This window comes from Salmo trutta, chromosome 6 (genome assembly GCF_901001165.1).
Source record: "Salmo trutta chromosome 6, fSalTru1.1, whole genome shotgun sequence".
Classification (NCBI taxonomy): Eukaryota; Metazoa; Chordata; class Actinopteri; order Salmoniformes; family Salmonidae; genus Salmo; species Salmo trutta.
Window position 1 is genome coordinate 6,657,429 of NC_042962.1, and position 13,842 is coordinate 6,671,270.

General features: G+C 44.3%; 1 protein-coding gene across 1 annotated transcript in view; it reads right to left on the reverse strand.

Annotated features, from left to right (window-relative positions):
• The window catches only part of LOC115195250 (collagen alpha-1(XI) chain), a 181,933-nt gene that overhangs the window by 99,207 nt on the left and 68,884 nt on the right, over positions 1-13,842 (reverse strand). The window contains exons 19-20 of the mRNA XM_029755026.1: positions 13,407-13,451; positions 2,571-2,624 (exon numbers count right to left, since the gene is read on the reverse strand). Of these exons, the coding sequence (XP_029610886.1) occupies positions 2,571-2,624; positions 13,407-13,451 (99 nt within the window). The remainder of the gene's footprint in view (positions 1-2,570; positions 2,625-13,406; positions 13,452-13,842) is intronic.

The following is a 13,842-nucleotide window of genomic DNA, read 5'->3' on the forward strand; positions in this document are numbered from 1 at the left end:
CAGAATTGTGTCGAGGCACAGATCTGTGGAAGGGTACCAAAAATGTCTGCAGCATTGAAGGTCCCCAAGAACACAGTGGTCTCCATCATTCTTAAATGGAAGAAGTTTGGAACCATCAAGACTCTTCCTAGTGCTGGCCGCCCGGCCGAACAGAGCAACCCAGGAAGAAGGGCCTTGGTCAGGGAGGTGACCAAGAACCCGATGTTCACTCTGACAGAGCTCTAGAGTTCCTCTGTGGAGATGGGAGAACCTTTCAGAAGGACAACCATCTCTGCAGCACTCCACCAATCAGGCTTTTCTGGTAGAGTAGCCAGACGGAAGCCACTCACCATGTAAAAGGAAGATGTCAAACCGCTTGGAGTTTGCCAAAAGGCACCTAAAGGTCTCTCACCATGAGAAACAAATCTCTGGTCTGATGAAACCAAGATTGAACTCTTTGGCCTGAATGTGAAGTGTCACATCTGGAGGAAAACTGGCACCATCCCAATCTGAAGCATGGTGGTGGCAGCATAATGTTGTGGGGATGCTTTTCAGCGTAAGAGACTGGGAGACTAGTCAGAATTGAGGGAAAGATGAACAGAGGAAAGTACAGATAGATCCTTGATGAAAACCTGCTCCATAGCGCTCAGGACCTCAGACTGGGGCAAAGGTTCACATTCCAACAGAACAATGACCCTAAGCACACAACCAAGACAAACCATGAGTGGCTTCGGGACAAGTCTCTGAATGTCCTTCAGTGGCCCAGTCAGAGCCCGGACTTGAACCCGATCGAACATCTTGGGAGAGACCTGAAAATAGCTGTGCAGCGACGCTCCCCATACAACCTGACAGAGCTTGAGAGGATCTGCAGAGAAGAATGGGAGAAACTCCCCAAATACAGGTGTGCCAAGCTTGTAGGGTCATACCCAAGATGACTCAAGGCTGTAATCGCTGCCAAAGGTGCTTCAACAAAGCACTGAGTAAAGGGTCTGAATACTTACAGCATGTTAATGTCATATTTCAGTTTCTTATTTTTTATTAATGAACAAAAATTTCTAAAAACCTCTTTTTGTTTTGTAATTATGGGGTATTGTGTGTAGATTGATGATGGGAAAAATCTATTGAATCCATTTTAGAACAAACCTGTAATGTAACAAAATGTGGAAAAAGTCAAAGGGTCTGAAAACTTTCAGATTGCACTGTATATACAGAACCAGTCAAAAGTCTGGACACACCTATTCATTCAAGGGCTTTTCTTTATTTTTACTATTTTCTACCTTGTAGAATAATAGTGAAGACATCAATGCTATGAAAGTCCACATTATGGCAAGAACAGCTCAAATAAGCAAAGAGAAGCAACAGTACATCATTACTTTAAGACATGAAGGTCAGTCAATACCGAACAAGAGCATTCGCAAAAAATATCAGGCGCTATGATGAAACTGTCTGTCCTTTCCTGTCTGTAACACTGTATACTGTCTATAATACTGTATACTGTCTGTAACACTGTATACTGTCTGTAATACTGTATACTGTCTGTAATACTGTATACTGTCTGTAATACTGCATACTGTCTGTAATACTGCATACTGTCTGTAACACTGTATACTGTCTGTAATACTGCATACTGTCTGTAATACTGTATACGGTCTGTAATACTGTATACTGTCTGTGGTAGTGTTACTGTCTGTGGTACTGTATACGGTCTGTAATACTGTATACGGTCTGTAATACTGTATACGGTCTGTACTACTGTATACGGTCTGTAATACTGTATACGGTCTGTAATACTGTATACTGTCTGTAACACTGTATACTGTCTGTAACACTGTATACTGTCTGTAATACTGCATACTGTCTGTAACACTGTATACGGTCTGTAATACTGTATACGGTCTGTAATACTGTATACGGTCTGTACTACTGTATACGGTCTGTAATACTGTATACGGTCTGTAATACTGCATACTGTCTGTAACACTGTATACTGTCTGTAATACTGTATACTGTCTGTAACACTGTATACTGTCTGTAATACTGTATACTGTCTGTGGTACTGTATACTGTCTGTAACACTGTATACGGTCTGTAATACTGTATACGGTCTGTAATACTGTATACTGTCTGTGGTAGTGTTACTGTCTGTGGTACTGTATACGGTCTGTAATGCAGTACACTGTCTGTAACACTGTATACTGTCTGTAATACTGTATACTGTCTGTGGTAGTGTTAATGTCTGTAATACTGTATACGGTCTGTACTACTGTATACTGTCTGTAACACTGTATACTGTCTGTAATACTGTATACTGTCTGTAACACTGTATACTGTCTGTAATACTGTATACTGTCTGTAATACTGTATACTGTCTGTAACACTGTATACTGTCTGTAACACTGTATACTGTCTGTAATACTGTATACTGTCTGTAATACTTTATACTGTCTGTAATACTGTATACTGCCTGTAACACTGTATACTGTCTGTAATGCAGTACACTGTCTGTAATACTGTATACTGTCTGTAATACTGTATACTGTCTGTAATACTGTATACTGTCTGTAATGCAGTGCACTGTCTGTAATACTCACTTGTGTCCCTGGGATCCCCTGCTGACCCGGTGGTCCCGGCTCTCCTTGAGGTCCCTAAACAAAGAGACCATCAATCTGACAAATAGCTAAGAGCAGAGCACATCTACAGTATGTCTGTCTACTCAGAAGATGGATGCTTCCACAATTTAAGGAGATGTTTAAGAGGGCTAATGTAAGCTATGGCAGTGTCTACTCTCAGTACTTTAGGTACTAAAGAAAAATACAAAAAACTTCTGGTTGATATAGTAGAGAAATAGTTGACATTGGACTGTACTGGGCCCGGTTTCCCCGATAGCAATGGAATTTATTCTTATGAGTGTTTCAACGATTCACGTTTCCTACAACGGCTGAAGATGTAACATTTGTTTCCCAAAACAGCACGCAGAGGGAACGGTCTTTAAGTACGTCGTTGGAGTCGATACTGAAAGGATTGAAAGGGAGCGCTGGTCTCGGATTTCTCCATTCAAATCTTTCCTTAACATCAATTATTTTACAATGCTGATAAAGGATCAGCTCCTAGAGAGATATGTTATTTTTTTTTTTTATGTTTATTGTCACATACGCCAGATACACTATAGTGGCAAGAAAAACTATGTGAACCCTTTGGAATTACCTGGATTTCTGCATAAATTGGTCATAAAATTTGATCTGCTCTTCATCTAGGTCACGACAATAGACAAACACAGTTTTCTTAAACTAATAACACACAAACAAATATATGTGTTCATGTCTTTATTGAACACACCGTGTAAACATTCACAGTGCAGGGTGGGAAAAGTAGGTGAACCCTTGAATTTAATAACTCGTTGACCCTCCTTTGGCAAATATAACCTCAACCAAACATTTTCTTTAGTTGCGGATCAGACTTGCATGGTCAGGAGGAATTTTGGACCCTTCCTCTTTACAAAACTGTTTTGTTCAGAAATATTCTTGGAATGTCTGGTGTGAACTGCTCTCTTGAGGTCATGCCACAGCATCTCAATCGGGTTGAGGTCAGAACTCTGACTGGGCCACTCCAGAAGGTGTATTTTCTTCTGTTGAAGCCCTTCTGTTGTTGATTTACTTCTGTGTTCTGGGTCGTTGTCCTGTTGCATCACCCAACTTCTGTTGAGCTACAATTGGTGTACAGATGGTTGGTGCCTTTTTTCTCCACACATAGTGTTGTGTGTTCCTTCCAAACAACTCAACTGTAGTTTCATCTGTCCACAGAATATTTTGCCAGTAGCGCTGTGGAACATCCAGGTGCACTTTTGCAAACTTCAGACGTGCAGCGATTTTTTTTTTGGACAGTAGTGGCTTCTTCTGTAGTGTCCTCCCATGAACACCATTCTTGTTTAGTGTTTTACGTATCGTAGACTTGTCAACAGAGATGTTAGCATGTTCCAGATATTTCTGTAAGTCTTTAGCTGACACTCTAGGATTATTTTTAACCTCATTGAGCATTCTGTACTGTGCTCATGCAGTCGTCTTTCCAGGACGGCCAGTCCTAGGGAGAGCAGCAACAGTGCTCAACTTTCTCCATTTATAGACAATTTGTCTTACTGTGGACTGAAGAACATCAAGGCTTTTAGAGATACTTTTGTAACCCTTTCCAGCTTAATGCAAGTCAACAATTCTTAATCTTAGGTCTTCTGAGATCTCTTTTGTTCGATGCATGGTTCACATCAGGCAATAATTATTGTGAATAGCAAACTCAAATTTTGTGATTGTTTTTTATAGGGCAGGGCAGCTCAAACCAACATCTCCAATCTCGTCTCATTGATTGGACTCCAGGTTAGTTGACTCCTAACTCCAATTAGCTTTTGGAGAAGTCATTAGCCTAGGGGTTCACATACTTTCTCCAACCTACACTGTGAATGTTTAAATGATGTATTCAATATAGACAAGAAACATACACTAATGTGTGTGTTATTAGTTAAAGCACACTGTGTTTGTCTATTGTTGTGACTTAGATGAAGATCAGATCTAATTTAATGACCAGTTTATGCAGAAATCCAGGTAATTCCAAAGGGTTCACATACTTTTTCTTGCCACTGTATATATAAAAGCATGTGGACACCAATTCAAATTAGTAGATTCGGCTATTTCAGCCACACCCGTTGCTGACAGGTGTATAAAATCGAGTACACATCCATGCAATCTCCATAGACAAACATTGTCAGTAGAATGGCCTTACGGAAGAGCTCAGTGACTTTCAACGTGGCACCGTCATAGATTGCCACCTTGCCAACAATCCAGTTTGTCAGATTTCTGCCCTGCTAGGCCTTCCCCAGTCAACTGTATGTTCTGTTATTGTGAAGTGGTAAAGTCTAAGTGCAACATCGGCTCAGCTGTGAAATTGTAGGCCACACAAGCTCACAGAACGGCTCAACCGTGTGCTGAAGCGTGTAGCGCGTAAAAATGATCTGTCCTCATTTGCAACACTCACTACCGAGTTCCAAACTGCCTCTGGAAGCAACGTCAGCAAAATAACTGTTCGTCGAGAGCTTCATGAAATGGGTTTCCATGACAGCCTTAGATCACTTAGATCACCATGCGCAATGCGAAGCGTTGACTGGAGTGGTGTAAAGCTCACTGTCATTGGACTCTGGAGCAGTGGAAATGTGTTCTCTTGAGTAATGAATCACGCTTCACCATCTGGCAGTCCAACGGATTCATCTGGGTTTGGCGGATGCCAGGAGAACACTACCTGCCCGAATGCATAGTGCCAACGGTAAAGTTTGGTGGGGAATAATGGTATGGGGCTGTTTTTCATGGTTCAGGCTAGGCCCCTTCGTTCCAGTGAAGGGACATCTTAACTCTACAGCATACAATGACATTCTAGACGATTTTATGCTTACAATTTCGTGGCAACAGTTTGGGGAAGGCCCTTTCCTGTTTCAACATGACAATGCTCCTATGCACAAAGCGAGGTCCATATAGAAATGGTTTGTCGAGATCCGTGTGGAAGAACTTGACTGGCCTGCACAGAGCCCTGACCTCAACTCCATCAAACTCCTTTGGGATGAATTGGAACACCGACCCCGAGCCAGGCCTAACCGCCCAACATCAGTGTCCAACCTCACTAATACTCTTGTGGTTGAATGGAAGCAAGTCCTCGCAAAAATGTTCCAACATCTAGTGGAAAGCCTTCCCAGAAGAGTGGAGGCTGTTATAGCAGTAAAAGGGGGGGATCAACTCCATATTAATGCCCATGATTTTGGAATGAGATGTTGGACGAGCAGGTGTCCACATACTGTAGTGTATTACTACCTACGGCTGCAAATGTTGAGGTGGCTTATTGGCTTAGCCTACCCAATAGAAATTCACTAAAATCACCGATTTGGCACATCGTTGCTCACATGTTAGGCTAAACATAATGACATTTATTGAGACAAATTACAGACAGTAGACTACAAGTAGCAAAATAGAACTCAATTGATTGAACATTAAATGTGTTTCAATATGATTGAAATAGGCCTATAGCCTACTGTTTATAATTTAATGCAGTCATCTCGGTTTTTCATTTGAAGCATGTTTTTTGTATTTTGCTTGTTTGTATCAATTGCAAAGACATTGGCAACTATGTATTTGTACTCAGCTTTGTTCTGAGGTTATCAGCGGGTCACAGAGAGATGGATAAACCACGTGATTCTGTGTTTTGCAGAGATCTTCTGTGTATAAAGTAATGCCGGCAGGGCAAAAACAGCATCTAACAATGCACTGAGCTATTCTACGAGTGGTCTGAGGGCAGGCGTTAGATTACCAGTGGTCTGAGGGCAGGCGTTAGATTACCAGTGGTCTGAGGCGTTAGATTACCAGTGGTCTGAGGCGTTAGATTACCAGTGGTCTGAGGGCAGGCGTTAGATTACCAGTGGTCTGAGGCCAGGCGTTAGATTACCAGTGGTCTGAGGCGTTAGATTACCAGTGGTCTGAGGTGTTAGATTACCAGTGGTCTGAGGGCAGGCGTTAGATTACCAGCGGTCTGAGGAGTTAGACTACCAGTGGTCTGAGGCGTTAGATTACCAGCGGTCTGAGGCGTTAGATTACCAGTGGTCTGAGGCGTTAGATTACCAGTGGTCTGAGGCGTTAGATTACCAGCGATCTGAGGCGCTAGATTACCAGCGGTCTGAGGCGTTAGATTACCAGTGGTCTGAGGCGTTAGATTACCAGTGGTCTAAGGCGTTAGATTACCAGTGGTCTGAGGTGTTAGATTACCAGTGGTCTGAGGCGTTAGATTACCAGTGGTCTGAGGCGTTAGATTACCAGTGGTCTGAGGCGTTAGATTACCAGTGGTCTGAGGCGTTAGATTACCAGTGGTCGAGTGGTCTGAGGCGTTAGATTACCAGTGGTCTGAGGTGTTAGATTACCAGTGGTCTGAGGTGTTAGATTACCAGTGGTCTGAGGCGTTAGATTACCAGCGGTCTGAGGCGTTAGATTACCAGTGGTCTGAGGAGTTAGATTACCAGTGGTCTGAGGCGTTAGATTACCAGTGGTCTGAGGCGTTAGATTGCCAGTGGTCTGAGGCGTTAGATTACCAGTGGTCTGAGGCGTTAGATTACCAGTGGTCTGAGGCGTTAGATTACCAGTGGTCTGAGGAGTTAGATTACCAGTGGGTCTGAGGCGTTAGATTACCAGTGGTCTGAGGCGTTAGATTACCAGTGGTCTGAGGCGTTAGATTACCAGTGGTCTGAGGCGTTAGATTACCAGTGGTCTGAGGTGTTAGATTACCAGTGGTCTGAGGCGTTAGATTACCAGTGGTCTGAGGCGTTAGATTACCAGTGGTCTGAGGTGTTAGATTACCAGTGGTCTGAGGCGTTAGATTACCAGTGGTCTGAGGCGTTAGATTACCAGTGGTCTGAGGTGTTAGATTACTAGTGGTCTGAGGGCAGGTGTTAGATTACCAGTGGTCTGAGGCGTTAGATTACCAGTGGTCTGAGGAGTTAGATTACCAGTGGTCTGAGGCGTTAGATTACCAGTGGTCTGAGGCGTTAGATTACCAGCGGTCTGAGGAGTTAGATTACCAGTGGTCTGAGACGTTAGATTACCAGTGGTCTGAGGCGTTAGATTACCAGTGGTCTGAGGTGTTAGATTACCAGTGGTCTGAGGCGTTAGATTACCAGCGGTCTGAGGCGTTAGATTACCAGTGGTCTGAGGCGTTAGATTACCAGTGGTCTGAGGCGTTAGATTACCAGTGGTCTGAGGGCAGGCGTTAGATTACCAGTGGTCTGAGGGCAGGCGTTAGATTACCAGTGGTCTGAGGCGTTAGATTACCAGTGGTCTGAGGGCAGGCGTTAGATTACCAGTGGTCTGAGGGCAGGCGTTAGATTACCAGTGGGCTGAGGCGTTAGATTACCAGTGGTCTGAGGAGTTAGATTACCAGTGGTCTGAGGCGTTAGATTACCAGTGGTCTGAGGCGTTAGATTACCAGTGGTCTGAGGAGTTAGATTACCAGTGGTCTGAGGCGTTAGATTACCAGTGGTCTGAGGTGTTAGATTACCAGGGGTCTGAGGGCAGGCGTTAGATTACCAGTGGTCTGAGGGCAGGCGTTAGATTACCAGTGGTCTGAGGAGTTAGATTACCAGTGGTCTGAGGAGTTAGATTACCAGTGGTCTGAGGAGTTAGATTACCAGCGGTCTGAGGCGTTAGATTACCAGTGGTCTGAGGAGTTAGATTACCAGTGGTCTGAGGCGTTAGATTACCAGTGGTCTGAGGGCAGGCGTTAGATTACCAGTGGTCTGAGGGCAGGCGTTAGATTACCAGTGGTCTGAGGAGTTAGATTACCAGTGGTCTGAGGCGTTAGATTACCAGTGGTCTGAGGCGTTAGATTACCAGTGGTCTGAGGAGTTAGATTACCAGTGGTCTGAGGCGTTAGATTACCAGTGGTCTGAGGTGTTAGATTACCAGTGGTCTGAGGGCAGGCGTTAGATTACCAGTGGTCTGAGTCGTTAGATTACCAGTGGTCTGAGGGCAGGCGTTAGATTACCAGTGGTCTGAGTCGTTAGATTACCAGTGGTCTGAGGGCAGGCGTTAGATTACCAGTGGTCTGAGGGCAGGCGTTAGATTACCAGTGGTCTGAGGAGTTAGATTACCAGTGGTCTGAGGAGTTAGATTACCAGTGGTCTGAGGCGTTAGATTACCAGTGGTCTGAGGGCAGGCGTTAGATTACCAGTGGTCTGAGGAGTTAGATTACCAGTGGTCTGAGGCGTTAGATTACCAGCGGTCTGAGGCGTTAGATTACCAGCGGTCTGAGGCGTTAGATTACCAGTGGTCTGAGGAGTTAGATTACCAGTGGTCTAAGGCGTTAGATTACCAGCGGTCTGAGGCGTTAGATTACCAGCGGTCTGAGGCGTTAGATTACCAGTGGTCTGAGGCGTTAGATTACCAGTGGTCTGAGGTGTTAGATTACCAGCGGTCTGAGGCGTTAGATTACCAGTGGTCTGAGGGCAGGCGTTAGATTACCAGTGGTCTGAGGTGTTAGATTACCAGTGGTCTGAGGTGTTAGATTACCAGTGGTCTGAGGCGTTAGATTACCAGTGGTCTGAGGGCAGGCGTTAGATTACCAGTGGTCTGAGGCGTTAGATTACCAGTGGTCTGAGGCGTTAGATTACCAGTGGTCTGAGGTGTTAGATTACCAGTGGTCTGAGGGCAGACGTTAGATTACCAGTGGTCTGAGGCGTTAGATTACCAGTGGTCTGAGGCGTTAGACTACCAGTGGTCTGAGGGCAGGCGTTAGATTACCAGTGGTCTGAGGAGTTAGATTACCAGTGGTCTGAGGCTTTAGATTACCAGTGGTCTGAGGCGTTAGATTACCAGCGGTCTGAGGAGTTAGATTACCAGTGGTCTGAGGAGTTAGATTACCAGTGGTCTGAGGCGTTAGATTACCAGTGGTCTGAGGCGTTAGATTACCAGTGGTCTGAGGCGTTAGATTACCAGCGGTCTGAGGAGTTAGATTACCAGTGGTCTGAGGCAGGCGTTAGATTACCAGTGGTCTGAGGCGTTAGATTACCAGCGGTCTGAGGCGTTAGATTACCAGTGGTCTGAGGAGTTAGATTACCAGTGGTCTGAGGCAGGCGTTAGATTACCAGTGGTCTGAGGCGTTAGATTACCAGCGGTCTGAGGCGTTAGATTACCAGTGGTCTGAGGGCAGGCGTTAGATTACCAGCGGTCTGAGGCGTTAGATTACCAGTGGTCTGAGGGCAGGCGTTAGATTCCAAGCGTCTTCAAGTACAATGTTAATAACCATGGTTTTGGGAAACATCTCTGAGATTTAACGATGCTCCTACGAATGTTCTAACGATGATGCTTTTGGGAAACAGGGCCCTGGGCTGTACTGTTGCTAGGGTACTGAGCTGAATAATGAACATGTTCTCCCCTGTACAATATTAATATACACTGAGTGTACAAAACATTAGGAACACCATAGACTGACCAGGTGAATCCAGGTGAAAGCTATGATCCCTTATTGATGTCACTTGTTAAATCCACTTCACTCAGTGTAGATGAAGGGGATGATTTTTATGCCTTGAGACAATTGAAACATGTATTGTGTACGTATGTGTGCCATTCTGTGTGTGAATGGGCAAGACAAAATATTGAAGTGACGTGAACAGTGTATGGTAGGAGGTTTGTGTCAAGAACTGCAACGTTGCTGTTTTTTTTTTATACGCTCAACAGTTTCTCGTGTGTGTCAAGAATGGTCCATCACCCAAAGGACATCCAGCCAACCTGACACAACTTCCTCCTGAACACTGATCTAGGACCAGATTACCAGATTACCTTTCCCAGAGCCTTCATTAACCATTAGAAGGGCAGTTTGTAAAACCAACCTTAGGGGTAATATCACCCTCCTTTGAGTTGCTACAGGGAGACGCCATTTTGGAATACAGGGAGGGGTCACTGCCTGACCGAAAGATGGTGGATAAATAAGATAGTTTACTCAGGCCGTTTACCATTGAAAACTTTTTAAGATCACTGTTCCTCCCTATTATCTGGCATGCTCACTGTTCCTTCATAATATCTGGCATGCTCACTGTTCCTCCATAATATCTGGCATGCTGACTGTTCCTCCATAATATCTGGCATGCTGACTGTTCCTCCATAAAATTTGGCATGCTCACTGTTCCTCCATAATATCTGGCATGCTGACTGTTCCTCCATAATATCTGGCATGCTCACTGTTCCTCCATAATATCTGGCATGCTGACTGTACCTCCATAATATCTGGCATGCTGACTGTTCCTCCATAATATCGGGCATGCTGACTGTTCCTCCATAATATCTGGCATGCTGACTGTTCCTCCATAATATCTGGCATGCTCACTGTTCCTCCATAATATCTGGCATGCTGACTGTACCTCCATAATATCTGGCATGCTGACTGTTCCTCCATAATATCTGGTATGCTGACTGTTCCTCCATAATATCTGGCATGCTCACTGTACCTCCATAATATCTGGCATGCTCACTGTTCCTCCATAATATCTGGCATGCTGACTGTTCCTCCATAATATCTGGCATGCTCACTGTTCCTCCATAATATCTGGCATGCTGACTGTTCCTCCATAATATCTGGCATGCTCACTGTTCCTCCATAATATCTGGCATGCTGACTGTACCTCCATAATATCTGGCATGCTGACTGTTCCTCCATAATATCTGGTATGCTGACTGTTCCTCCATAATATCTGGCATGCTCACTGTACCTCCATAATATCTGGCATGCTCACTGTTCCTCCATAATATCTGGCATGCTGACTGTTCCTCCATAATATCTGGCATGCTCACTGTTCCTCCATAATATCTGGCATGCTCACTGTTCCTCCATAATATCTGGCATGCTCACTGTTCCTCCATAATATCTGGCATGCTCACTGTTCCTCCATAATATCTGGCATGCTGACTGTTCCTCCATAATATCTGGCATGCTCACTGTTCCTCCATAATATCTGGCATGCTCATTGTTCCTCCATAATATCTGGCATGCTCACTGTTCCTCCATAATATCTGGCATGCTGACTGTTCCTCCATAATATCTGGCATGCTCACTGTTCCTCCATAATATCTGGCATGCTCATTGTTCCTCCATAATATCTGGCATGCTCACTGTTCCTCCATAATATCTGGCATGCTCACTGTTCCTCTATAATACCTGGCATGCTGACTGTTCCTCCATAATATCTGGCATGCTCACTGTTCCTCTATAATACCTGGCATGCTGACTGTTCCTCCATAATATCTGGCATGCTCACTGTTCCTCTATAATACCTGGCATGCTCACTGTTCCTCTATAATACCTGGCATGCTGACTGTTCCTCCATATCTGGCATGCTCACTGTTCCTCCATAATACCTGGCATGATCACTGTTCCTCCATAATATCTGGCATGCTGACTGTTCCTCCATAATATCTGGCATGCTGACTGTTCCTCCATAATATCTGGCATGCTGACTGTTCCTCCATAATATCTGGCATGCTCACTGTTCCTCTATAATACCTGGCATGCTCACTGTTCCTCTATAATACCTGGCATGCTGACTGTTCCTCCATATCTGGCATGCTCACTGTTCCTCCATAATACCTGGCATGATCACTGTTCCTCCATAATATCTGGCATGCTGACTGTTCCTCCATAATATCTGGCATGCTGACTGTTCCTCCATAATATCTGGCATGCTGACTGTTCCTCCATAATATCTGGCATGCTGACTGTTCCTCCATAATACCTGGCATGCTCACCAGCTGGCTCTGGTCTACTACTCCCGTTTGCGGGCCCGAGTGGCCTCACCCCGATCAGAAAAAAATAGGGAGTGGGTTGTCTCGCTTTCTCTACCGTCTCTGGCCTGACCTACAGCATAAGTGATGTCACTCCTCCTAGAGCTTACAAGCACACAGTTTGACCTTTGACCTCCAGAGCTGAACCTATCCTAAACACTGATAACCTGTGGTAGACTACCCTCCTCTCAGGAGACAAATAGAAACTTGGTGATGTAGACTACCCTCCTTTCTGGAGACAAATAGAGTCTTGGTAAGGTAGACTACCCTCCTCTCTGGAGACAAATAGAGTCTTGGTAATGTAGACTATCCTCCTCTCTGGAGACAAATAGAGTATTGGTAATGTAGACTGTCCTCCTCTCTGGAGACAAATAGAGTCTTTGTAATGTAGACTATCCTCCTCTCTGGAGACAGAGTCTTGGTAATGTAGACTACCCTCCTCTCTGGAGACAGAGTCTTGGTAATGTAGACTACCCTCCTCTCTGAAGACAAATAGAGTCTTGGTAATGTAGACTATCCTCCTCTCTGGAGACAGAGTCTTGGTAATGTAGACTACCCTCCTCTCTGGAGACAGAGTCTTGGTAATGTAGACTACCCTCCTCTCTGAAGACATAGTCTTGGTAATGTAGACTGTCCTCCTCTCTGGAGACAGAGTCTTGGTAATGTAGACTACCCTCCTCTCTGGAGACAGAGTCTTGGTAATGTAGACTATCCTCCTCTCTGGAGACAGAGTCTTGGTAATGTAGACTACCCTCCTCTCTGGAGACAGAGTCTTGGTAATGTAGACTACCGTCCTCTCTGGAGACAGAGTCTTGGTAATGTAGACTACCGTCCTCTCTGGAGACAGAGTCTTGGTAATGTAGACTATCCTCCTCTCTGGAGACAGAGTCTTGGTAATGTAGACTACCCTCCTCTCTGGAGACAGAGTCTTGGTAAGGTAGACTACCCTCCTCTCTGGAGACAGAGTCTTGGTAATGTAACACTATAACACTATAAACCAATTCTGGTTTTGTAACTAACCATGTCAAAGTGGGTGTTTTAGATGTGTATCTGTGTAAGATAACATTATGACAGTGTTCATACCATGTTTCCTTTGGGACCGTGAGGACCGTCCACTCCAGATACACCCTGTGGAAATACAACTAGTCAGATAAGTAGGAATGATTTATTGATGTATGGTTATGTTATACAGGAGATACCATAGTGATAAATATTATACAGGAGATACCATAGTGATACATATTATACAGGAGATACCATAGTGATAAATATTATACAGGAGATACCATAGTGATAAATATTATACAGGAGATACCATAGTGATAAATAATCCACTTGACCCCCGCAGCTCTGATTCTACTTTATTGAGGAAAAATGAAAAATTTCTATGCCTGTGATATGTGTTTGTCCCACCTAGCTATCTGGAGATGAATGTACTAACTGTAAGTCACTCTGGATAAGAGTGTCTGCTAAATGACTAACATGTAAAAGAAGGAAACTATGTGTGAAGTACTACGTA